This window comes from Paroedura picta, chromosome 6 (genome assembly GCF_049243985.1).
Source record: "Paroedura picta isolate Pp20150507F chromosome 6, Ppicta_v3.0, whole genome shotgun sequence".
NCBI lineage: Eukaryota > Metazoa > Chordata > Lepidosauria > Squamata > Gekkonidae > Paroedura > Paroedura picta.
This window is the reverse complement of record NC_135374.1, coordinates 97,776,267-97,803,237: the sequence shown is the minus strand read 5'-3', so window position 1 is coordinate 97,803,237 and position 26,971 is coordinate 97,776,267. Positions and strand designations below refer to the sequence as shown.

General features: G+C 43.0%; 1 protein-coding gene across 7 annotated transcripts in view; it reads right to left on the bottom strand.

Annotated features, from left to right (window-relative positions):
* Positions 1 to 26,971, bottom strand: part of NALCN (sodium leak channel, non-selective) — a 315,418-nt gene that overhangs the window by 136,675 nt on the left and 151,772 nt on the right. For all 7 annotated transcript variants that reach the window (XR_013232146.1, XM_077343802.1, XM_077343798.1 and 4 more), the window contains 2 exons: positions 6,950 to 7,081; positions 2,439 to 2,606 (listed from right to left, as the gene is read on the bottom strand). Coding sequence is in view for 6 of the 7 variants with exons in the window: in XM_077343802.1 (XP_077199917.1) it covers positions 2,439 to 2,606; positions 6,950 to 7,081 (300 nt within the window). In the remaining variant the exon portion in view is untranslated. The remainder of the gene's footprint in view (positions 1 to 2,438; positions 2,607 to 6,949; positions 7,082 to 26,971) is intronic.

Below are 26,971 nucleotides of genomic sequence, written 5' to 3'. Positions count from 1 at the left end.
ATACTGAAATATATAGCAGCGTGTCCCAGTTCAAATCTCATCTCTGCCCTGAATTCACTAGGTGGATGCAAAGCACTCTCTCTCAACACAAAACCCTCCCCTCACTCCATCTGATCTGCCATATTTTTACCCCACCTCCTTTCTTAGCACAGTTCAGGGCAGTGTGGTTCTCCCCTCCTTTACTTTATCCTCACGGCCACTCTGTGTGGTTGGGTCGGTCAGGCTGAAACACAAAATATCTCACAGTAACCCAAGCTTGATGGGGAGGGGCCATAGTTCAGTGGCAGTGCATCTTTTTGACATGCAGACAGTCCCAGGTTCAATTCCCAGGATCTCCAGATATGAAAGACTGAGAGGCTGGAGAGCTGTCAGTCTTACACAATACTAACTTTGATGGACCAAGGGTCTGATTCAGTATAAGTCAGCAGTGTACGTGTGCATCTTAGCAAGAATTTGTGCATAGATCTCCACAGTCTAACTATAACACCATGCTGGCATCTACGTTATGGAAAAACAACAACGCTCCTTTACCATGTAAGGCTGTTGCAGAGATTCCAGCAAAAAGTTATTTGTGAAGCACTTTGAACCCTTGTAAGTGCTATATAATACTAAGCACAGTTGTTAGTATTTAAAATTGAAATCAATAGTACTGAAATGTCTGGAGTCAATTCCAACCAGAGAGAAACAATGCCGCAGCAGAAAAAACAAAGACATTTGAATCAACAGTAATAACAATTCACCATTAAAAGCCTTGAAAAATCAATAATCATTATCTGGTACCTGAAATGCAAAAGCATATGTGCTAAATGAAATGGCCGTATGTAGGGAGTTTCTAAAGATGGAGTTTTGGATCTGATAAAGACCTCAAACAACACTGGTATCCAGTCACCCAGGGCTTTAAATGTAAGAACCAGCACTCTGAGCTGTGACCAGAAACAGACTGGTACCAGGACTAGTGAGATACATTGTCAGTAGCCTTTATGACAACTATGGCTGTATTCTGACCAAAGTGAATATTCTGAACAGTCTTCAAAGGCAGCCCAACATTACAAAGGTCACAGCTAACTTGGATCTCATCTGAGCAGGTGGTACTTACAGTCAAATCTTTTCTCCCCAGAAAGGGACCCCAATGGATTCATCTGTCACCATTGTTTAAAAGATGCTACTTCTTGTAGCTGACATGTTGGGTATAGCCAGCTGTTTCTTTCAGCTTTGCCTATTTCAACAGGGTTGCACTTACCTGTAACTGTTGTTCATTGAGTGGCCTTCTTTGCAGGCACACATGTGGGACTGCACAGAAGCAACGGAGATGAACCCTGCCTACTACAGCCCCTGCTCACATGGCTTTTGTACATATAAGTTCCATGATTTTTCCACACAGACTTTTTGGGCAGCCAAATAGGACCCCTTTCCCCCTTTTCACCAGCAGAAAAGCTGGATCCAACCGGATATTTGTGTAATTCAGCCTTTCTCAACATTTTTTACCATTGAGAAACCCATGAAACAGTTTTCAGGCTTCAAGAAATCCCAGAAATGGCTCCATCATGCAGAATATGGCTGGGAAGCATAGCTGTGTACATGCCCATCAGGGCCCCTCCCCACCCCCTTCAGACCAATCATTGGCCATTTTGAGAGGAGAGGGGGTGGGTCAACATGGCCATATATCGTCATATCACCCAATAAATGTTTAACACATTTCACATTGTTAACAAATTTCACATTGTTCCAAATGGAGAAAGAGAGAAAATTTCAAATACAGTATTTGCTGGCGTATAAGACTACTTTTCCCCCTTGAAAAATATGCCTCCAAGTGGGGGGGGGTCGTCTTATACGCCGGGTGCACTTCAGTTGGGATAGACATAGCTGCCCACAGTACTGTATTTTGAGTGGAAATGTTGGGGGGTCGTCTTATACACCCAGTCGTCTTATACGCTGGCAAATACGGTACCCAGAAATGGTCAGTGGAATCTACCCTAAGCCAGCCTCTTCACTATGAATGACTAGCTGATTTCCAAGAGAGGCTAGCCTTGTCAATTAGAAAATTACTAAAATGATAGTCTCATCCCAGCAGGTAGACATTAATGATTCTGAACTTCCATTATTCATATGTGGTTTGACCCCAGGCAGTTGATCCTTTATCTAAAAACCCCTAATTTTGGCAAGGTGATCCAATGTGGAATGAGTGTGAAGGGCTATTCTAGAAATGGGACCCAAGAGCCCAAGATTTTAGATGCTTGAGGTGGCATTCAAACGATATTTGAACTTCAGGAAGTTCTTTCTCACTAACATTTTGGATGACTCTGTGGGCCATTCCACACAGCGTTAATGTTGCTGAAGCCTTACCACTGTGGATGTATGTTACTTATTTCCTATCATCCAAAACAAAGCCCAATTGCCCCTTTACAGTGTAACATGAAGCAGATGTTTACACACAGTACCTGAAAATATGTAAATTGAGAATGGTAGAGATCTGGATAAATATGTAGTGTAGTTCCAACCACCAGCAGCAGTTCAAATTTGTGCAGAGAAGAACTGATATATCCTGTGAAGCCCAGACACCAAATTTTTAGGAGAGCTTCCAGATCAAACAGGACTGTAAATGCAACCTGGAAAAAATAAGGAGAACATGTTCTAGAATAAGGGATTGTATCCTACAATATCCATGAGCAGAGTAAGGACACAGAACAGAGCTTTCTCATTTTCTTCTGTAATCCACTCAACACTCTACACATTTTGATCTTGTGGACAATTGACCCCACATGAATGGTTTATAGGGGAAAGCAAGGGAGGTACTGGAAGTGGCAGAAATCACCCTCCTTTCCACCAAGAGAAGAACCCATCTATCACAGGAAAGAAACACTAGACCAGTGGTTCTCAACCCGGGTGTTGCAACCTCTCGAGGGGTTGTTCAGCTTTTCCCGGGGGGTTGCTGCAGCGGCGGCAGCATGGTGCCGCCAGCTTCCTCCATGCCGCCTCAGAGCTCACCAAGGCAGCGAGGAAGGGGGCAGTGCCATGCTGCTGCCATAGCTCTGCAAGCTCTACAGCAGAAGCAGTAGCGGCGCGTAGGCATGCGCACTGCCAAAAATGCCACTGCCCCAGCTGTGGGGGTCACGATGCTACAGTGGTTGAGAACAGCTGCACTAGACAATAAGCCCTTGTGTTCATAGCACCTCCTTTCTCAACTTTTTTACCATTGAGAAACCCCTGAAACATTCTTCAGACTTCAAGAAACCCCAGAAGTGGCATGATCATCCAGAATATGGTTGGGAAGCACAGCTGTGTACACGCCCACCTAGGGCCTCTCCCCTTCCCACCCCCTTCAGGACCATCATTGGCCATTTTGGGAGGGCTGGGTAGGTCAATGTGAGCATATTTGGTTATATCACCTGATAAATATATAATACATTTTAAAATATATTAAAAACTCTCAGCCATTTAGGAAGTACTTTCAGGGCCATCAAGAAACCTCAGGGTTTTATGAAACCTTGGTTGAAAAAGCCTGACCAAGAATGTCTTCAAACACCTGTTTTGGCCTGGCTGAATCCTGCTCTTGTACTCATGGCATTGTCTGAAGAAAAACCTGAACATTCATTGCATGATGTGTAAAAACCTACTACTTTAAAGATAGCAGTAGGTTGCTCATTTTAATATTCCCACAATACAAAAATCATTAAATAGAATCTCAAGCCCACTAAAACAAAAAAAAAATGCTCAAAATTTTTAATGGATCACAGTGAAAGCATTTTGTGGGATGTAAACACTTTTCAATGTTCTATTATGAGATTAACAATTAAGGAGTTAAATATATTTCAAATTGGTGTGGGTTGGATAATTTTCATTTCACATGCTTAAAAAATGTTTTGGATACAATTAAAACACCTTGCAGCCACATCAATTAACAATGAGGATACTTGGAATTCAAACTGGCATGATCTTATGAGTCATGAAAACTACTGTGGCTCCAGTTCCATGCTGAAGAGGTGAGGGGTCCCTCGTCCCTGAATATCATCAAGAGGTGCTGCGAGGCTTTTGAGGAGGGCAGCAGGCATCTTTTAAGGGGGGAGAGATTTGTGGGTTTGCTATTTTGCTTTCAATTTTAACAGGAAATGTTTATAACTGTTACAGTGAGTCACCTTGAGCTGTAACAAGAGGTGGGATAAAAATGTTTAGGGCATTTCTGCACATTGAAAAAAATAGCATTACACCAGCATCATGGCATAACACTATTAAATAATGTGACTCCGGCCATTCCTCACCTCCTGGCTCTCTCCCTTCCCTCTGCTGCCTTCTCATGATTCTGGGCACTCTGCATGTCTGCTTAAAATGACAGAGGAGAGGAACGCACTATACTCATGACTCTCCTCCACCTGTCAATCAATCCAGGCAGCCAATCACTTCACCGTTTAGACACCTATCCACCTAATCATAGATGCATAGTGCTTTTTAAAATGCCACTCCTTTTGGAATTATTAGCCTTGAAGCAATCTTGTTACCAATTTTAGGGGGGGGACTTTAGAGAGGCATGCTTTGTGTGTTAATTGGTGGGAATTTTTTTCTTTGCTTTGCCTGGGCAATTTAACATGTATTCGTTGCTCCAAGCAGTTTGTTTTACAAAGAAAGAAAGAAAATCCCCAGAAGAAGGGAGAGGGAGGTGGGTGCAAGGGCAGGCACTGGAGGTGGAGATAGCATTACTTCGGCTCCACACATTTACCTGGCGTGTGGCTTTCTTGGTGCTCGCGCCAGATAGTTGAGGGAATCCACTTTCTGGGATTTCCCAACTTTCGCTTTAAATTGGAGGATGTAGCTGCTGGTTTGCTGGTGGGATGCTGGATGTTGGCAACGTTGTGCAAAATGGCAAAAATATGGCATCTGCAAAAGGTAAACCTTTCACTTTATTTTACGGGTACGGAATGGCCCTTAATATTCCATCACACTACTGTGCAACCATGAAAGGGATTTGGATTATACATATAGAAGCAGGTTTGATTCTTAATAGTTTGGGTCACAAGGGAAGGGGAACACACAACCATTTGGTTTGGTTTTAAGCTGTCCCATACAACTGAAAGGCTGCTAAAATTTAAAAATGCTCTTGCGGTAAAGTCAGAACCAAAGTTCTGTCTCTGGCAGACACATCCAGCTTGTAATAAAGATGAGCATTTCACTAGTTAAGTAAATAAATCACTGTGGCCTTGCTTTCAGAAATGCTGACTCTGTAAACATTGGAACTTCTGCTGAACAATATTATGATGGATTTCCTTCACTGGGAAAAATATGGAGTACCTAATGAGACTACAGAATACATGATGAATAATGCCGATAGTGATATCCTTCTAAGCCAGACTTTCTCAACTTTTTTCCCTTTTTCCATTTTTCAGGCCTCGAGAAACCCCAGAAGTGGTACAATAGTGCAGAATATGGTGGAAAACAAAGCTGCGTACATGCCCACCTGGGGCCCCTCACCTTCCCAACCCCTCCAGGCCAATCACCGATTGGTTGGGTGTCAGGGCGGATTGACATGACCATATATGGTCATATCACCCAATAAATGTTTAACAATTTTTTGGAAAATGTATTCAAAATTAACTTCCATATATTTGAGAAACCCTTCCAGGGCCATCAAGAAGCACTAGAGTTTTACGAAACCCTTGTTGAGAAAGCCCATTGCTCTAAGCCCACTGAATTTAACTACAACTAGGGTTGTACTGCAAACTTTGTAGCTGCAATCTAGCAGTCCCGAAATACATTCAGAGATTACTACAGTAATCCACACACACAGTAATCCACACACACACACTCCTGTTTCCTTCTGTAGCGAAAGGAATGTCATGCTCGCTTGTTAGGTATTTGGAATTCTGGGTGATTCTTGTTAGGTATAAACTGAAAAATTAAAGACCTTGAGCCTGGACATAGTGGTATATCTTTCAACAGGCTAAGACAGTCCCTCCTCCCTACTTTAAAGCTGCAAGCTCTGAAAGCAATGATTGTAAATTGACTTTGATGGTCCTAAGAGAGAACAAATGGGTACTTGTTTATGTCACAGCTCTAAAAATTAAGTGCAATTTGAAGTACATTTCCTGAAATTGGTGAATTTAAATTTGATTTATAATTATTTATAGCTTGATTGCTATCCCGCCCCCTCTCAGACTGTCCATCTTGGGGTGGTGAACAACAAACTACACAATATTCAAACAATCAAATACATAAAACATCATAATATTTATTAATGGTTAATTTTAAGTCATTTTTTTTACCTGCAGTTGGCCTATTTGGTCTCAACAACTCAGTTAATAACAGGGAACCTGCTGGAGGAGTTAGGGAGAGGGGGGGAGGACTAGAGGAGGGAGGCCCCGAATATAAGTTTCTCTTTTCTTTTCAATTTTCAAAAAGGGAAGGGTAGAATTTGTCTACATTTACTACAGTTTGTCATGAGCCTCTTGTGTTGCATAGTGGTAAGGCAGCAGACATACAGTCTGAAAGCTGGGAGTTCAATCCCAGCAGCCGGCTCAAGGTTGACTCAGCCTTCCATCCTTCCGAGGTCGGTAAAATGAGTACCCAGCTTGCTGGGGGGTAAACGGTAATGACTGGGGAAGGGAATGGCAAACCACCCCGTATTGAGTCTGCCATGAAAATGCTAGAGGGCGTCACCCCAAGGGTCAGGCATGACCTGGTGCTTGCACAGGGGATACCTTTACCTTACTACAGTTTGTTGTGAAAAACCACAGATATGCTCTGCCACCTGCCTTGTCTAGTTACAGCTGGCATTTTGTTTGAGGAAATTGTAGTTCAGAATGCTGTACAGTTGGCCTGTCAGATGTTGTCAGAAAATATGAAGAAATCAGTCAAGGATCATTACTGTGCTTTATAACCACAGAAACTGACATGCTTAAAACTGCTTGGCATTCACCTGGACTCTCTTATTTATTTTTACTGAAATATGTCTGGTACTCACCTCTGCCAGGTAGAATTCATCATACTGTCTCTTAAAAGTTTCTCCCTTGTAATAATTGCTTGCGGCAACAATCACGTCCACTGCCACCATGCTCAGGATAAACATATGGAAAATGGAAGATCTCATCATTCTCTGCAGAAGAAAAGAAAGCACACACATAGCCATATATTCTTCTCTGCTGGGAAAGTATAACTTTATCGTCAGACATTGAAATAATTATATTTGTTCGTCTGAGGCAGAATTGGCTGGTCTAGAAATTCTTACGAATTCTCGGTGATGGAGAAAATCTGAAAACATACAGAACGTTAGAGACCCAATTGAAATATTTGGACACTAGAACCGACTCAGAGCTTCCCATGCTCAGAAGCGTGAACACTACTTTGACTTTCTTTCCTGACCCAACTCTTACAAATATGTTAGCACAGAGGAGGACAACCAAGAGGATTATGGGATTGGAACACTTTCTTTATGAGAAATGGCTGAAGAGTCTTGGACTTTTTAGTTTAGAGAATATGAGAGGTTGATGCAATTATGCATAGAGTGGAGAGATTTAACAAAGAGGATTTTTTCTCCCTCTCCCAAAATACTAAAACAAGGTCATCAAAGGAAGCTGAGGGGCAGTAGATTTAGGACGGACAAAAGGAAATACTTCTTTACACAGAGTGATTACCGTGTGGAATTTGATGCCAGAGGATGTAGCGATGGCCACAGGAATAAATAGCTTTAAAAGGGAATTGGATAGATTCACAGATTATGTTTATCAGTGGCTACCAGCCATGGAGTCTGAAGGGAACTTCCACATTCAGAGGCAGTGAACCTGAGTCCTAGAGCCAGGGGGGCCACATCAGGGGAAGGTCTCAGCCTGAATGCCCTGTTGTTGGCCCTCCAGAGGAACTGGTTGGCCACTGTGTGAGACAGGATGGTAATCTAGATGGAAAACTGGACTGATTTAGCAGGGCTGTTTTTACGTTCTGAATGGTTTTCTAATTGCACCATGGATCTTGGGCCGACAATTCATAAATTGAGATTTTTGTATGCAGTATCAAACTTTGAAATAAAAGTTAAACTTTGAAATAAAAGACCAAAACTCTTAACATTCTGTATGGTATAAGCCTCTTGTGGCGCAGAGTGGTAAGGCAGCCGTCTGAAAGCTTTGCCCATGAGGCTGGGAGTTCAATCCCAGCAGCCGGCTCAAGGTTGACTCAGCCTTCCATCCTTCCGAGGTCGGTAAAATGAGTACCCAGCTTGCTGGGGGGTAAACGGTAATGACTGGGGAAGGCACTGGCAAACCACCCCGTATTGAGTCTGCCATGAAAACGCTGGAGGGCGTCACCCCAAGGGTCAGACATGACTCAGTGCTTGCACAGGGGATACCTTTACCTTTACCTTTTATGGTATAATACAAACAGTATATAATGCTGATGAGCCAGTTGTACATAAGATACTGGAATCACTGTTAAATTCTGATATAATATGAGATGCATCGGTTAATTTTAATCCAACACAGATTCCTGTTCCACTCTAATCAATCACTTGTTCAGCTTCTGTATCCAAATATGACTCAGTAACAGTGGGCCTTTTCGCACGGGGATCTTTGTTGCAAATTGTTTGCGGAAGGAAAAATCGCCATTTAAAATAGTGGAATTCGTCGTTTTGCACACCTGGCTTTGTAGTGGAATCAGTTGCGTTTTTTAGCGTTTCCCACAGGCTTCCGGTCTCGGCAGAAATCGCTAGAAAGGAAGCGCTATTGCCAAGCTCGTCCCGCCCCTGGCCGTCAAGCAGCCAATGGGCAGCCGTTAGCATGCTCCCAAACAGCCCCTTTCCCTTTAAGAAAGGTTTTTTTAAAAAAAAACAGACCCATAGCAACGAATCTGTGTAGATTCTTTGCTATGGAGAGACCCATCCAGCTGCCTAATGTGAGCTGTCGTTTGATTGTATGATCGTTTGCACGCTGGCTCGAGTGATAAAAAAAAATTCCCCCCCCCCTTCTCACGGGCTCGATTTTCGGCTGAATTTATGTGTAAAAAATAAAGGGACTTTATTCCAGCAAACGGGCTTTTAAGTGGTTTGTGCTTAGTGACTAAAGGTGAAGGAATGAAGCCAGGGAAGCCTCTAAACAGAAAGAGGCTCGCCGGTGCGTTTATCCCCGCTCGCTCCGAGAAAAAAAAATGGCGATCGCTTCGCCGGAAGTTTGGAGGAGAGAGCCAGGGGGAGGGGCTTTGAAGAACCAGCAACAATGGTAACGCACAGGTCTTTAGCGCTAGTGTTGCAGATTGGTTGCAGGAGTGTATCGCTATCCGGAGGGTGAATCCACTTTTCTGGATTTCCCTGAAAGCGCTAAAACGAAGCGCTTATTGCTGATCGGTTTCAGGAGTGTTGCAGATTGTCTACGACGTCGTGGGTAATGCCAAATTAGTAGCGTTTTCAATTAGCAACCATTGTGCTATTTTTAAGCCGTGGGAAATGGCCCAGTGTTTTGACATGGCTTCAGTCATTATATGATCAGTTGGGCAGGAGGGAAGGTGGCATGGTATAGCCCGATTTTGTCAGATCTTGGAAGCGAAGCAGAAATGGTCCTTGGAACAGAGACCACCAGGAAGGCTCTGCAGAGGAAGGCAATGGCAAGCGACCTCTGCTTCCCACATACCTTGAAAGCCCCTTGCTGAGGTCACCACCATGAGGCAGCTGCAACCTGATGGCACTTTACATACTCAAACAATTGGCTGGGTCACAGAGTAAGAGGAATATGGCAATGAAAAAACTGCAAAGAGGGGCCAAGGAAGAAATGCATGTCTTTCACAGCAAAATGGGAGCTCTCAAAAGGATCCATCCTCTTGAGAGCTCCGATTTTGCTGTGAAAATTGTCATGGGTTAAAAAAAAAGGAGAAAAAGGAAAAAGGAAAGAAAGTATACCACTAATAATTTCCTTCATTTCTGGCTAAGCTACACAACATACTCAGACCATAATTTAGCATAGGTTTCTTTTTTAACTTCCTGTACTATGAATTTTAACATGAATTCATAGGCTAAAAAAAAAAAAAAACACACAGTGATCTATTTGGAACTTCCCCTTGAATATATTTTGCTATATTCACAAAAGGCCAGGGAAGTGGGAAGTATGAGCAGAATTTTTCTTACTGGACAGAACAAAACTGAAGAGCATTTTTGGACTTCTGCCTGGCCCACCCTGTGCTATTTGGATCACAGAGCTTTTTCAGAGAACACATGGTGGGGAGCTGATGTAAAAACTCGAGAAGAGAGCTATGTGGACAGATGTTGTTCTTGTTTAAATTACTATCTTTTCCTGTCCTTTCAAAGAGATTCTTTCACAATATGGGAATGAGATGAAAGAAATACTCAGATGCATGTGCCAGGAAGCTGTGTAATAAAAAATCTATGTATAATATCAAATTGAATCAAAGATTAGCTACACCAAGGAAATGGCAAGTAAAATGCTTTCCTGCTCTCAAGAACCATCCACAAAAAATAGTTTGCCGTAATGGACACACTTAGAATTCGCACAAATGGGAGAAACAAGATCCCATGTCAAGACAGTTGGCATTGTACTTGTTGCATCCCCCTATTTTTGTCTGTGCACAAACACATACACAACCCAGAGGTATGTGCTGTGACACTGTGAGAAAGTCTCAGCTCCCATGAGAAATGAGCATGGGAAATGATCGCCATGTTTTGTGTCTCAAGGTAGTAAGACAAACTAGGGAGAATGAGTTGTGCACACTGAACAAGTTATGAAAGTAATCGAGCCATACCAAGATAGAAGACAGGCCTCCCCCTCATATGTGCCCTGTGACTAGGTTTGCCAGCCTCACCCATTGCTACAATTGATGATCAAGGTCAGTTTTTTACTGCGGGGGGGGGGGCGGGGAGAGGGAGCCGCGGCCCGGCGCCATGGCCTTTGCGGCCCGGCACCGGGCCGCGGCCTGCAGGTTGGGGACCACTGATATAGAGAACTGGTATTTTGCTCCTCTCTGCTATTTAGGCCTTACATCTGGAAGACCGGGTAGGTCTGCTCGAAAAGACCGACTTCTCCTTTGTCCTATTCCCCACTTTCTCCACATTTATACCTCTCGCTAAAAAGTAACTCCTGTTACAAACTGAAGAAGCTCTGGTTAAGCTGCAGATGTGCTTTTTAGTTTGGAAAAGAATGTACATACTTTGATTTAGTATTTGTCCATGCTTTGATTTAGTATTTGCTTTAGTCTTTTAATGGGTATTTTAATGGGATGAAGACTATTGTTACTATTATTATCTAATAACAACAACAACAACAATAATAATAATAATTTGCTTGCTCTTACTAGATTGTTCAGGTTTGCCCAATCTCATAAGATCTCAGAAGCTAAGCAGGTCAGCCCTGGTTAGTATTTGGACAGAAGACCACCAAGGGATATCAGGATAACTACACAAAGGTAGGTAATGGCAAACCACCTAGAGATGCCAGTCCCCAGGTAGGATATGGGACCCCCCAGTTTTACAGAATATCTCCAGGCAACAGAGATCAGTTCCCCTGGAGAAAATGGCTCCTCCATAGCATCCACTGAGGTCCCTTCCTGCCCTAAATCCTATCAAGCTCCACCCCCAAAGTCTCCAGGTATTTCCCAACTCAGAACTGGCAACCATAAAACCAACTCTGAATGTCTCTTGCCTTTAAAACCCTGCGGGGTCACCATAAGTCATCTGTAACTTGATGGCAATGAATGGATTTGATTGGGATGAGTTTCCCCATGTATCAAACTCCCAACAAACTCCATTTTCATTTTAAAATCCTTAAATCAGGTCCCAATCATCATTTCTCTTGCTACTCATAGTCACCTTGAAACTTGCTACTCACAGACCATTTCCACACTGGAGGCTTCGTGCCAGGCTGCAGGCTGGAGTTTGGGGCAAGTCCCCCCCCACTTGCTCCTGCATGGAGGAGCATTTGGCCCAGTGCACCTAGTCCACCCTGGATTTGTGCTCCCACATGGGAGCTGAGGCAGTAAAGTTCCCAGTGCGGAAATGGTCTTACAGTCACCTCTTTAGGTAAAAGATCTGGTTTTCCGCACAATCTATGAACTAAGTCTCCATGTTCATCTGAATGCATGTTTGCTGGTTTGTGGGGGTGTGGTAACATACTGTAGGTGTCCTAATAATTCTGCAAGTCATTTATGAACAAGGAAAAAAGGTGACACTGTTCCCTGTCTGAAGGACATTGGAGTATACGGACTGGACAAATGATTAAACATGCAATGTCCCTAAAAGCAAACATCAGTGTATAATAAGCCCCCTTTAATAGGCTGGATGCTTTTGGAAATAAATAAGGACATAGACGGACATCTTCAATGTGATCAAACTAGAAATTCATAGAAAGGGGGACAGTCTGCCAAAGGTTCATTTAATCTAAGTGGGAACTGTGGCTGAAATGATGCATGAATATTTGGGAACCATGACCTCAATTTTAAGCACAGCTAGAAGCCAGGAAGACAACCGGATCTCAACTGTGTCCCCAAATGCTCCTTCCTCTTAGGAGCAAATGAGAATAGCCCTGGGATATTACACTTTAATCAGCTGAAACAGTCAGTGAGATAAAACAGATCCAGGGTAGCTCAGCAGCAACAATACTGGGTACAAAGGTTGAGAAGGAAACATGACATTGTCTGAGTGGATGAGTCCTCTTAGTAAAATGCCTGAGAATTATTCCCTAGTGGCCTCAGTACCTTCAAATACACTTGAGGATTTAATGTACCCGACTCAACCTCATGAAACTGCTAGCAGCATAAGAAAAAAAATATGAAGTGTCACCTTTAAACACTCATATTCGTAATTTTATATAAATGTGGTTATGTGACAATGATTTTATTCAACACAGGAAGGTGCTCTTAGGTAAGCTCTGTTGACAAGGACAGACATTGTTCAAGAGCAAATGATTGTAAGGTATTTTTCATACAATGAAACATTTCATATACATTTTTAGTTTTAGCTTACTATATTATTCTGCAATGATAAACCAGTAATGTTTTAGCAAACTCTCCCTGATTGTAAAGAGATTGACTTTTACTATCATAGCTTTAGCAAACAAACTGAAAAGCTACCATACATACTAATATGAGTATTAGCCCCTGCTCCACTTACTTTCCCACTGGGGCCCCTGATGTCCCGCCACCTGCTGGGGGGTGCTGCCAGCAGCAGCTGCGCAGTGCCACACCGAGGGGAATCCCAGACATGGCAGCCGCTGGAGAGCACCAAAGGTGAGCTGGCGGCAGAGTGGCAGGGCAGCCCCCGAGGCAGCAGCCGGGGAGAAGGACGAGGAGGAGCTGCAGCCCGGTACTGACTGATCCAAGAACCGGTCCCGGTCCCCGGACCGGAGGATGGGGACCACTGGTATGCATTACCTACTGCTATCCCAATCACACCAAGGTTAAAGGTTCTGGTTTTAACTTTTATTTATGTATTTATGTATTTATTTATTTTAAATACATTTTTAAAATTTTTTCATAAAAGATAGAAATAGAACATATATATAAGATATGAGTTAGTAAACATCAAGTTATGCTCTACGTATGTTTTGCTGTAAACTCCCTCCATACAATATTCCATTTTAGTTTATCTTCTTAAGTAACTCAGGTAGGGGCCCCGTTCTTCTTGAAAGACATCTTCCGTTTTTCCATTGACTGTCAATGTCAGTTTGGCCATCTTAGCAAAATCCGCCAGTGCATTCAACCAATCCTCTATTGAAGGCAGTTCTTGGGCTTTCCATTTTTTGGCCAAGACTAACCTTACTGCCATCATCATGTAGAAAAATAAACTTCTCATTTGAGCTGGGAGGCACTGTGGTGGTTTGCTTAATGTTAATGTTTTAATCTTTAAGGCTACACGTGGCCTGGGTTCCACATACCTGAAAGAACTCTTGCCTCAAGGTCCTCCACTCTGCGGGTGTGAATTTGTTGGATATCCCAGGCCCGAGGGGAAGTTCACCAGGCCTCGACCGGGGCCAGGGCTTTTTTGGTCCTGGTGCCTACCTGGTGGAATAAGCTCCCAGGAAAGCTGAGAGTTCTGACGTAGCTATCACAGTTCTGCAGGGGCTGTAAAACAGAGCTCTTCTGCCAGGTCTTTGGTTGAGGCCAGGGTGGAAAGATCTTGGGACCCTTCAGGTGAAGCCAGGTTCTTGGCCTTACCCCCCTCCCCCAAAGGCGAGAACCACTGTCTGGAGTGTGGTGTAGGGACCTTTCGCCACTGGGCAAACTGTTGTCAGGATTGTTAGGAGGTTTAATGGTGTTTATTGGGGGAATAATTATTTGTAGCCTTCTCTGAGCCACTTTTTTGGGGGAGTGGTGGGTTAAAAGTCAAAATATAAATGAATAAATACATTAAAATAACCCTAAGTTAACCGCAGCTTGATGGGTATCCCAATAACCAAAGGTCTCTTGTGTCATCCACTAAGTAGTAACCTCTTGCCATCTCCACAATGCACAGAAAATGCATGTAGAAAAGAGCAAGAGCCCAGTAGCATCTTAAAGACTAAAAAATTATGGCAGGGTATGTGCTGTTGAGAGTCACAATTGTTTTTAGTCTTTAAGATGCTACTGGACTCTTGTTCCTTTCTACTGCTATACACAGATTCCTCTTGAATGCATGCATGCGCCATGTGCAGTATACCCTCAAACAATCATTACACATGCTTGAATAATTTTCAAAGTGACAGTTATCACATGTATAGCAGAACTTTTGATTGAAATCCCACATTTATTCAGGTACTAGTCCCTGGTTTCATTTTGTAAAGTAAATGACTGTTGAATGTACTTGCAGGCTGTATGTGCATGTGAACAGGGCTTCTGGGACAATGGGTATGTACTACTGTTTGTGTTTTGTTTGGCTTGATCTCTGAAAAATGTATCAGGGTGATGGAATGGGAGAGAAGCTTTTCTAACCTGTGCACTATTCCAAAAATAAAAGACCTTCCCGCTATCTAGAAAAAAGGAAAAAGTTCACTCATACACCATTTCTTGCTTTTTTTATACCTACTCTGCTTATGACAGTTTTAATGGTCTATAGAAGACTTCCTCCCTTCTCCTGATAATTGGTAGGCAGGATTATTTGTTTATTTATTTATTCATATTTTTATACCGCCCTCCCCGAAGGCTCAGAGCGGTTTACATATAACTGAAACTATACATGAAACCATGCATATAATAACATTAATATTATTAATTGATAAATTGGGTGACAGTATAACATAACAGTGTATCATGACATAAACAGTGGTAACTTGAACAGGTCCAGGAGTCTTAGTGGGTTTCTGGGGGGAGGGGAGGGGCAGGGGCCCTGCAGATGTTGGTTGGTTGGCCTGGCCTCAGCCAAATGCCTGGTGGAAGAGCTCCCTTTTGCAGGCCCTGCAGAACTGTTTTAGTCCCGTCAGGGCCCTGATCTCCTCTGGGAGCTCATTCCGCCAGGTGGGGGCCAGGACAGAGAATGCTCTGGCCCTGGTTGAGGCCAGGCAAACTTCTTTTGGGCCAGGGACCAGTAGCCAGTTGGTGGCGGCGGAGTGTAAAGTTCTTTTGGGGCCATAAGCAGGGAGGCGGTCCCTCAGGTACACTGGGACCTGACCGCGTATGGCCTTGAAGGTAATGACCAGAACCTTTAACCTGATCCAGAATTCAACTGGCAACCATTACAATTGATGTAGTATGGGCCGGATGTGGGATCTCCACGGTGTCGCTGTGAGGATCCTGGCCGCTGCATTTTGGACCAGCTGTAGTTTCCGGGTCAAGGCTAAGGGCAGGCCTGCATAGAGCAAGTTACAGAAATCCAGCCAGGAGGTGACCATTGCGTGGATCACTGTGGCTAGGTGTTCTGGGGCCAAGTAGGGCGCTAGTAGCTTAGCTTGGCGGAGATGGAAGAATGCCAGCTGTGCTACCTTCGTGATATGGGCTTCTATTGTGAGGGAAGCATCCAGGATCACACCCAGGTTACTGGCGGAGTGAGCCGTAGTAAGCTCTACGCCATCCAGGGTGGACAGGAGCGCTTTCTCACATTGCCTGGGTGAGGAGCACAATTCCATCCCTGATGAAAAATTACAGTGTTAAGTATTTCTTACTAGGTGTTTCTCACCCGTACCTTTTCTGCATGGGGAATTGGGCCTGAGCAGGTGCTTGTCCTGTTGCAGGACTAATGCCTGCTTCCAGATGATGTTGGCACTGGCTCAGGGCTGGCCTGACTCAGGCCCTCCATTGCCCTGTGGTAAGGGAACACAAATTCTTCCATGTTCATTTCCTTGCCTTTGGGGTCTATGTCAGACCAGGGCCATCTGGCAGGGAAGAGTTGGGACGCCCTGGTCCGACTTCTCCCCACCCTCACCTGACCTACAGTATCCTGGAAGGAACAAAAAATGCCCCCAGTGGTGGAGCTGCATGGCACAACCTCACCAACCCAGCTACCTCATCTGGAGGCCCAAATCCAGGGTGGTCTGGGTCCGGTAGGGAAAACACTTGGCAGCAGCCTAGCAGGACACAGCCAGTATGGAAAAGGTCTTGTGAAAACAGCTATTTGACCCATTTCAGACTTTAATTCTATTACTAAAGAACTTGACTCAAGTTTTCAAGCTGACAAAAGAGCCGCTTTCAATTCTGACTTTTTTTTTTTACCCCAGCAAACATGTTTTCTCTTGGCTAAGCTATAATCTATGCCAGAAGAAAAGCACAGCATTCAGAATAATAGATGTTTCATCTGGTTCTTATTTTTGTTAGCCAAAATCCTTATATATACGTGTGCGTGTGTGTGTTTTAAGGAAAAGATGAAGAACATGTGTGAAAAGCTAACATTGACAATGCCTGTTTTGGAATACTTGTGGTTTAAATAGCTTCTGCTCTATAATGGTCACCTGACGAAGATAAATCCAATAGCAGCTACTTCTTCCTGCCAGATATTTATAAGAACATGTTCAAAATTGCCCCACAAGCCATATAATAACGTATATTCAGTCTGATGTGCCTCTCCACAGCAGTTTATAAATCAGCAAGAAGAGAGGCCTCACGTTATTGTCTCTATGACAAAGAAACCTTCAACCACCACGCTCTGGTTCTGGGAAACTGGGGAGAGTGACAGGTGTATGATAAAAGGAACCTAAAAATACTGCCGAAAGTTCACAACAACAGCACAATGCAATGATAATCTTCCATTCAGGTCTGAAGATTGCTGGCCAGTCATCACCTCCACAGCAATTTCCTTAAAATGTCCTGTATTTTGCGTAAATTGCAAAGTAGAAAATGATGTAAGTGAAATTCTTGATTAACTGTTTTCTTCTTTTGTTTAGCGGTGCTATTTGGTACTCAAAAAATGATACTAAGGGTCAAACTATATAGGATAGGAGAGCTCTGTGATTAGAATCTTTCACAGGCTTTTCTTAGAGATAATTAGCAGTCCTATATGGCTGCCTTGAAAACTGGTGAGAAGCCTCTTGAGAAATAGACTGGTTAACCCATTCCTTGCCTTTCTTCCAGCAAACCTGCCTTTGTTCCAGCACAGCTGGGATCCAAAACGAGGAATATGTTTAAAAGCCAAAAAAACTGTGAGCAAATACAACAATTTAAAACATTCCTGATTCAAACAACAAAGCAGCGGGCATACTATCATAAAATATGTCCTCTGTGCTATTAGCAGAAAGAACACTGTTCAAGGTTCTCTGAACATCTTCCTAAATAATTCAGTCTTGCAACATCTCTGAAAGGCCAGAAAGATGGGGTCTTTCTACTTCCTCTGGGAACTGTTCCTGAATCAAGAGGCACAGATGGGGAAAGCTTGTGTTTGAAAAGCATGAATAAGAAGAGAATCAACAACATGGTGTGTAAAAATAAATTTAAAAAAAAGTTCTTATTTATCATGTTTAATCCTTTAATATTCAGCGATTCGTAAAAAATCATTGATAGGGTTAAGCCAAAATGGGGTCCGGATAATTTATGTACCTGCTTTCAAGCGCACTGCCTTTCATCTGTGCTAAACCAGCTTATTGTACCGTCGCTTCTAAGTCTTCAATAAATGTAGCTTCTAAGCATTCATACATCTTCAAGTATAAATTGGCCATAAGCTCAGAAAATCTAAGGAGGAACCCAAGAATACTGTAACTTGGATCCCCCAAAAGCAACTAGCCTAAGCAAGGACTGGGATGGAAAGTAGGCCCTGAATGAATGAATGAATGAATGAATGAATGAATGAATGAATGAATGAATGAATGAATGAATGATGTTGTCAAAAAGATACATGACTTTTCCACAACTGCAAAAGCAGTTAAGCTCCACAGGAAGAACAAAAATCCCACCAAGCATTCTAATCGTGGAAGGCGAACATCATGTGGCCCTAAGCCACACTGTGTACTTGCATACAGGGTACAAATAAACTAGGCAATATGATCCTTCTGATGTGAAGTTACTGGAGACAAGCAAAAGCTTGAATCTCACCTAAAATGTCCACAGATGGGAGGATTTCTGTCCACAGAAGTGTGACTTTCCTGCCTTCCCCACAATGCTGCCCCCTGGAATGCTGCTTCAATGGGGAACAGTGGCTCACCAAGAATATATATATATATATTTGCTATCAAGCTGCAGTCATCTTAGGATGCCCCCTTAAATTTACAAGGCAAGAGACATTCAGAGGTTTTCTGACATTGCCTGCCCCTGTATAGCAACCCTGGACTTTCACTGTGGTCTCCCATCAAAGTACTGATTAGGGCTGGCCCTAAGATCAGGCTAGCCTGGGCTATCCAGGTCAGGGCTCCCCCTCCCCCCCAAAAAAACCCCTACAATCCCCAGCAGTCTCACTCTATTGAGAACTTCTGAAACATTTTTAAAAAATTAGATCAGCCTTTGTCTCTGCAATCTTTTGAATTGCTGTTGCTGGAACAGGTTTTTTTTAAAAAAACCTTGTATGGTTTGCTGGGAAAGGTAAAAGAAACCTGGATATATCCAGTTATAATCAATGCATCTCACAACATGCATAAGAAGGGAGGCAGAAGAAGACTCAGTACCCTATCACAAACAAGTTCTACACATGGGGTCATAGAAGGAAATGAAGGGTTGGCTTTATACCCCGCTTTTCACTGCCTGAAGGGGTCTGAAAGTAGCTTACAATTGCCTTCCCCTCCTCTTCCCACAGCAGATACCCTGTGAGGTAGGTGAGGCTGAGAGAGGTCTGAGAGAAACTGTTCTGTGACAACAGCTCTAACAGGACTGTGACTAGTCCCAGGCCATCCAGCTAGCTGCATATAATGGAGTGGGGAATCGAAACCAGCTCTCCAGATTAGAAGCCATTGCTCTTAACCGTTACACCAAACTGGCATTGGACCACATCCATGTCTTGGTTCTAGGATTTGTGCTGGTAGGAAGTGCCACCAAGTCACAGTGGACTTATGGTGAACCTGCAGTGTTTTCAAGGCAAGAGATGAACAGAGGTGGTTTGCCATTGCCTACCTCTGCATAGTGACTCTGGATTTCGTTGGTGGTCTCTCATCCAAGTACTAACCAGGGCCAATATGGCTTACCTGCCAAGTTCAGGTGAGATCATGCTAGCTTGGGCCATCCAGGTCATGGCATGTAGGATTGTCATGCTCAGTGAATGCTGCTTCATCACATTATTCTACTCCATCAAGAAAATGAATTAATTTCTGAACTATATTCTTCTGCCATTCTTTATTTTGTATTGTAAATATGACTATGCGGGTAAGGGTGATTAATCTATATTAAGCGATCTTGTGCTCTGTTCTTAAATGAACTCACATGTATCATTAGCCTGTTACTAATGGGAGGGCAGCCCCCATCTCAAACCACAATTAATTTCTGTAGACCTTATATAAACTTAATTCTCTTATGCGTCGTTAGTTCCAAGTAAGGGTAAACTTAATGATACAATTACAACCCACATTAAGTGGCTTTATAATGCCTGAAAGACAGCTAAATGCCTCCATATATTCTCTACCCATTCAATATAGTTTCCTCTTTCAATAAAACCAAATTAAGATTCAGCGTGAAGCAACCCTCATCCATCAAGCACGGAGGACTGAGAAGCAAAAGCTGACTTTTTAAAGCGCTACAGTTCACTATAACAAAAGGGGTGAACAATAAAGCTGGAAATATTTCCAGAGGCTTGAGAGCATCCCGAGACCTCAAAGGCTTTGGGGAGGCACATCATGCCATCTCCCTCACCTCAGTCAATTCAAGAAAGAGGGAGAAAGACTCCCTAGATCTGCTGTATTAGGACCTGGATTTTCTAATCCCAAGCACATAGCAATGCGCTCATCATAGTGCAGTACAATCTACGTTATTCCTCTGTTCAAGACACCACGGTGTTTTTTCTCTTTCAAAAATCAAATAAGCATCTGATAAAATCATTGGTTTCCCTCAAGTTATTTCCAGAGCAGTGCTTCTACCCACCCATTCAGATATTATATATTGCAGATATGTATATATTGCATTGCAATATATAAAATTATATAAACAAAGGCACCCGCCCGTCCACTTTAAGAACATAAGAAAAGCCATGTTGGATCAGGCCAATGGCCCATTTAGTGTAACACTCCACACTCTATGTCACACAGTGGTCAAAACCCAGGTGCCATCAGGGGGTTCACCAGCAGGGCCAGAGCTCCAGAAGCCATCCCACTGTTGCCACCCAAGGACCACTAATACAGAGCATTATTCTGTATTATTCCCTCCATACCTTTTGGCTTATAGCCATGAATGGGCCTGTGTTCCATATGTTTATCAATATGTTTATCCCTCTTGAAGCTGTTTATGCTTGTAGCTGCCACCACTTCCTGCGTCAGTGAACTCTACAACAGGGGTAGTCAACCTGTGGTCCTCCAGAGGTTCATGGACTACAATTCCCATGAGCCCCTGCCAGCAAACGCTGGCAGGGGGTCATGGGAATTGTAGTCCATGGACCTCTGGAGGACCACAGGTTGACTACCCCTGCTCTTCGTGTTAATTACTCTTTGGCTGAAGAAGTAATCCCCTTTATCTTTTGGAAAACCACCAATTGTAAAAGTGGCTTACGCTCATCAAAGAAGATAAAACTTGGTAAAGGTAAAGGTATCCCCTGTGCAAGCACCGGGTCATGTCTGACCCTTGGGGTGACGCCCTCCAGCGTTTTCATGGCAGACTCAATACGGGGTGGTTTGCCAGTGCCTTCCCCAGTCATTACCATTTACCCCCCAGCAAGCTGGGTGCTCATTTTACCGACCTCGGAAGGATGGAAGGCTGAGTCAACCTTGAGCCGGCTGCTGGGATTGAACTCCCAGCCTCATGGGCAAAGCTTTCAGACGGCTGCCTTACCACTCTGCGCCACAAGAGGCTCTTTAAAACTTGGTACCTTTAGGCAAACAAAGCTGGCTCCTCTGGGTCATGCACGGTACACAGTTTGTCCAGCATTTTTGTATTTTTTTTAAATTCAGGGAATAAAGCACTTACTATATTTGCAAATATCCTGAGACCAAGAGTCTGGCTCAACTGTGACATTTAGAAAGAAAACTTTTGTTTTCATCCTTGTTGTTGCAGAAAACTGGGCATGGGAAAAATAAAGGCCAGTGCATCTGCAAACCAAGTGTCAGGGCCAGAGCCATCCTCTCTAGACTATCCAGCTTATGTTCAGATGGGTTTCAAAGGAATGAATGGAATACCAGTGATCTTCTTACAAACAGCTTCAATAACCCTCTTACCAAGCCCAAGGTCCTGCTGAATGTAAGGCTGCCTGAAATTTAAAAGCTGAATAGGATCTGTTACTTGAAAGTTCAATAGCATTCACCTGTTTTTAATTCAGGTGCCTTCTGCACCTGATAGTACAAATGCACTCAGAGAAAGCTTGAGGCCTTCATAAAATTCCTATAGAGCTTCTCAAGGCTAACAAACAATGGTGAAGTCTTATTAATAGTCTTTGCTCATGTAAACTTGATGGGAAAAATTCTGCGGATCTGGGGCAGGCCATAATAGCCCCAATTTATAAACAAAGTGACCAGAGGAGGGCAACAAAGATGGTGAGGGGTTTGGAGACCAAGACATATGAAGAAAGGTTGGGGGAGCTTGGTCTGTTTAGCCAATAGAGGAGACGACTGAGAGGGGATCTGATAACCATCTTCAAGTATTTAAAAGGCTGCCATATAGAGGATGGAGCAGAATTGTTCTCTCTTGCCCCAGAGGGACAGACCAGAACAAATGGGATGAAATTAATTCAAAAGAAATTCCATCTAAACATCCAGAAGAAATTCCTGACAGAGCAGTTTCTCAGGCTTCCTCGGGAGGTGGTGGGTTCTCCATCTTTGGAAATTTTTAAACAGAGGCTAGATAGCCATCTGACGGAGAGGTTGATTCTATGAAGGCAAAGGGGTGGCAGGTTACAGGTGATAAGCAATTGGGATGTGAGTGTCCTGCATAGTGCAGGGGGTTGAACTAGATGACCCATGAGGTCCCTTCCAACTCTATTATTCTATGACTTACTAAATGAGCAAATTACTGGCCAATAAGCCTATTGCTAGTTGTGGGAAAACTATATGCCTTTTATCTATGTGGTAAATTCTCTGTTGGGTATTGAGTGAGCTGATTTTAGAAGAGGACAATTGATTATTGTGATATTCTTGTATCTGAAGAAATGTGCATGCACACGAAAGCTTATTCCTTGAATAAAACTGTTGTTGTTCTTAAAGGTGCCACCGGAACCAAACTTCATTCTGTCATAATCCTCAACATATTGCTCATAAGTACTCCAAGGAAGTGAGGGTACATTGCCAGTTGCCTTCAATAGCTGGGTTTGACAATATCCCAATGCCATGTTTGTGGGGAAAACTCAAAGCAACATCAACGGACAAGCTATTATTTCTGAGGAACACCTTCCTTAAATAAACAGACTCAACCTTTTGCTAGTTCTCTAAGTATTATACCATTCTTAGTAGCTGAAAGATTTGGGGGATTTCTTCCTAGAATTAAATCATGAAATTTTTTTCAAACATTCACAGCAAGGGAGAGAGCAAGGTGGATAGACAAAGCGGAGAGGACCAGATGTGTGGGGTGTGGTTCACAAGGAACATGAAAACCATATGACAGATACAACTTAAGGTGACCAGATTGTCCCACTTTTGGAGGGACATCTGGGGGTACCTGGCAAATTGTACTTATATTGAAATTATATATATTACAATACTATTTTTGCATTCTATGAAACTTTTTGTTGCTCCATATAGACCAAATTTTAATCAAGACCCCCCCCCCCCCCCGGTCAATGGTGTCCCGCTTTACCAATGTTAAAATCTGGTCACCTTACTTAAGTTCAATAATTGCATCATAGAATCATAGAATTGGAAGAGACCTCATGGGTCATCTAGTCCTGCAGTATGCTGGACACTCACATCCCAATCACTCATCCACCCCCTTAAGCCTTCACATAATCAACCTCTCCATCAGATGGCTATTCAGTCTCTGCTTAAAAATTTCCAAAGACATTAACAATTAACAATAACAACAATTTCACTAACAATTGAACATTTGATTGCTTACTATTTAACTATTAGGATTTCGATTATAACCTCGCAGTACGGGATTGCCCCACAATGTGCTTAATGGACATATCTGAATGGGAGGGGGTTCTGAGGCCCAGTAGATGTTGCCAGTTCATTGACCTCAACCAAATTCTCGGTGGAAGAGTGCCATTTTGCAGGCTCTGCAGAACTGTACTAGCCCCAAGAGGACAAGGATCTCCTCTGGGAGCTCATTCCACCAGGTGGGGGGCTAAGACAGAGCCCTGGATGGGGCCAAACATGCTTCCTTGGGGCCAGGGATCAACAGCTAGTTGGAGTTGGCTGAGCATACAACATACAATGCTTAAGGCAACTCTCAAGCCTCTCTACTTGACAAGCAGTTCTCACAGATTTCTCCCTACAAACACGGGGCTTGGCTTACCATGGACGGAGCCCAAATAGGCCGAGCAGGAAAACATAATGTTCCTCTCTGTCTCCCTGGAACCAGTTCTAGCTGAGAGCCTTCCCTCTCTTCAGCTCTTTTTAAGTGGCATTTATTAGTCCACCCAACAAAGAAACTGTAGGAAACATCGACAGGTCCTTTAGTAGTTTCTGGACTGACCTTGGAAGAGAATTCCCTCCCCAAGGAACACTTTATACAGCATTTAAATAGTCAGTTGTACTGCTTGCTATTTGTTGTCAAGGTGATTCTGACTTATGGTGACTCTATGAATTAATGACCTCCAAAACCTCCAATTATTAATAGCTTTGTTCAGGATGTGGCTTCCTTGATTGATCCAATCCACCTCATCTTGTGTCCTCCTCTTTCCCTATTGCCTTCAACTTTCCTACTATTATTGTTTGTCAGTTGTACTGGCTTTTTCTATTCCTGTAAATCACTATGGCAGAAAAACAACATTACAGCATACTTAAATAAAATCCATGTCGTTATGGGATTCAAATGATGTGGATCCAGATACTCTTCTTAGCAGAGTCTAAAGCCTTCATCTACCTCAACAGTTAATTAATGGGTGGGATTCAATCTGGCCTTCAGCTGGGAGGACAAAGATGAACGACAGGGCCATGCTGAGGATTCTGAAAACTTCATGGATATAAGGAACGTTGCATGGGACTGTATAAAGGGAGAGAATGGGTGAAATTAAGCTGAAAGCTAGCTGTATCTAACCCATTATGTTTCTATTGGCCCAACAGTATATACAAGTTTGTTATTTCTGGTCAAAGAGTATTTTGGATATAAGAAAAAGCTATAAAGACCTGAAAACCCAATTTACCAGAAGCAAAAGAGGAATAAACACACAGGCTATGAATAATGACTGATCCCTTGTTTCCAGATTTCCATTCAGCTCTCTTGAAAACCCTATCATTTGTCTCCTTTTTTCAATTACACTTCAGCTGATTGTGGATAAAACCAAACACCCTGTCTTGAACAATTTCTCTCCAAGGTCCTTTCCTTCAAGCATATTTGCGAAGCTGATATTTCTTAATTCAAATTTCTCCTTAATACTCACACTTGCTTCCATGCCAATATTGAACAAATCACAATGTCCTTAATTCAGAAAACAGCAATTTGTTCTATGCACCTCTTATTTTAATGTTACTGCAAAAGTCGGCAACAACACAAGTGGAAAAAACAAACCAAAATGTAGGCTTTACCCTTCACCATTCCTTGGCCCTAGATGGGACCTCATTTTCAGGTGACACACAGAGGCCTAGTTCTCACTGAAGCAGAACACCTGTGATTAAGTGCTACCACTTCACAGTGCGGGCTGTGAGTCACATGACTGACTACTCCTTAAAAAACCTACCCACTCTATCAAAACGAAGGTATCAGGAAGTTATCCTGCTCTTCCTTCAAGCAGCTCACAGTGATGTGGTTCTTTCTTCTTATTTATCCTCCCCCAATGACTAAGGTTGAAGGAAGGAGGCAAGGTAGATTCCAAGTTCACCAGAACTCCGAAGCTAAGCAGAGTTGATACTTGGAACAGAGACCACCAAGGAAGACTCTGCAGAAGGAGAATGACAAATCACCTCTGTTTCTCATTTATCTTGAAAGCCCTTTGTTGTGGATCACCATATTTTGGCTGTCACTTGGTGGCACCTCTCTCTCTCACTCTCTCTCTCACACACACACAGAGTGATGAATGTTGGGCTAATACAGGTCATCCAGCTCTCTTCATGGCAAAGTAGGGATATGTACTCAGATCTAACATAACCTGAAAGAAGTGACCTAGTGTTTTCCTTCATGTTCAGGCTTTGTAAAAGGAGAGGCTACAGCTCAGACAAAGGTTATCATTTCAGCGATAATATGCCACAGTTCAAAGATAAAAGCCTGTAAGCAGAATCACGCAGACATGCCTTTCAGCCCCTGACTCCAAAGTAGACCTCCTGAAATGTTTGTGTCATAAGGCTGCTTTTCACTACCTGAGGAATCTCAAAACAGCTTACATTCAACTTCCGTTCCTCGCCCCACAACAGACACCCTGTGATGTAGGTAAGGCTGAGAGAGCTCTGAGAGAAACTGCTCTGTAAGAGCAACTTACATAGTCAAGGACTGTGACTAGCCTAGAGTCACCCAACTGGCTGTATATGGAGGAGGAGTGGGAAATTCAACCTGGCTCGCCAGATTAGAGGCTGCCACTCTTAACTAGCTTTAGCTGACCAAGCTACTTGAGGAATTTCAGGTATGCTATTTCAGTCATCCTTACATGAATGCTATAAACTGGATAAGATCAGAATGGGTATCAAAATACCCATATTGCCTATGGGAAGCTATGGCATAACAGCCCAGATTCTGGTTCAGGTAGAAGCTTAATGATGGGGTCCTCAACACACCCTTACAGAGTAATCCTAAACTGAATCAATGGATTTACAAGAGTGTGAGTCTGCGCAGAACAGCTCTGGGAGTCACCAGCTGAGCACTACTAGGGACAAAATTCATGAGGCATTTTCAGGTGAACTTCTGACTTCCTATATACAAATGTCCACAGTCTAGACCTTACTGACATGCCTATGGAGAAAGCAGCATGTACCTGGTCTGTTTTCCCAGATTCGTTGCCATGACTCCAAAAAGCCAACTGTGCATGTAATTCTGGTTCACCTGCTACTTTCTCAGTACATACAGAGATTACACTGGAATAATGTTCCCTATAGCAATGCATACTAGACTATCTAGTTGGCTAGAAGGTCTGAAGAAGGAGACACTCTTGTTCTATCTTGAAATTTACAGCTAAGCTAGAATCTGCCTTGGGGATGTGGTGCCAATTCAGTGCCTTGATTTTTTTTTAATGCCACAAGGGCCTTCTCCTGCTGGGGGCTGTGGTGTGGTGGGAATAATGGACTTTTTTCTCCCCTCCAAAATATGTCATATATTTTGATTCTTTAAGACATTTGTGCATGTAGAATGGAAAAAAATATTATGATAGTTACAAACATTTGTTATTGGCTTCTCCATTTTATCAGTTGCAAAAGAATTAAAAAAGAAATGCCTCACTTTTTTTTGCTTTGTTTAATTG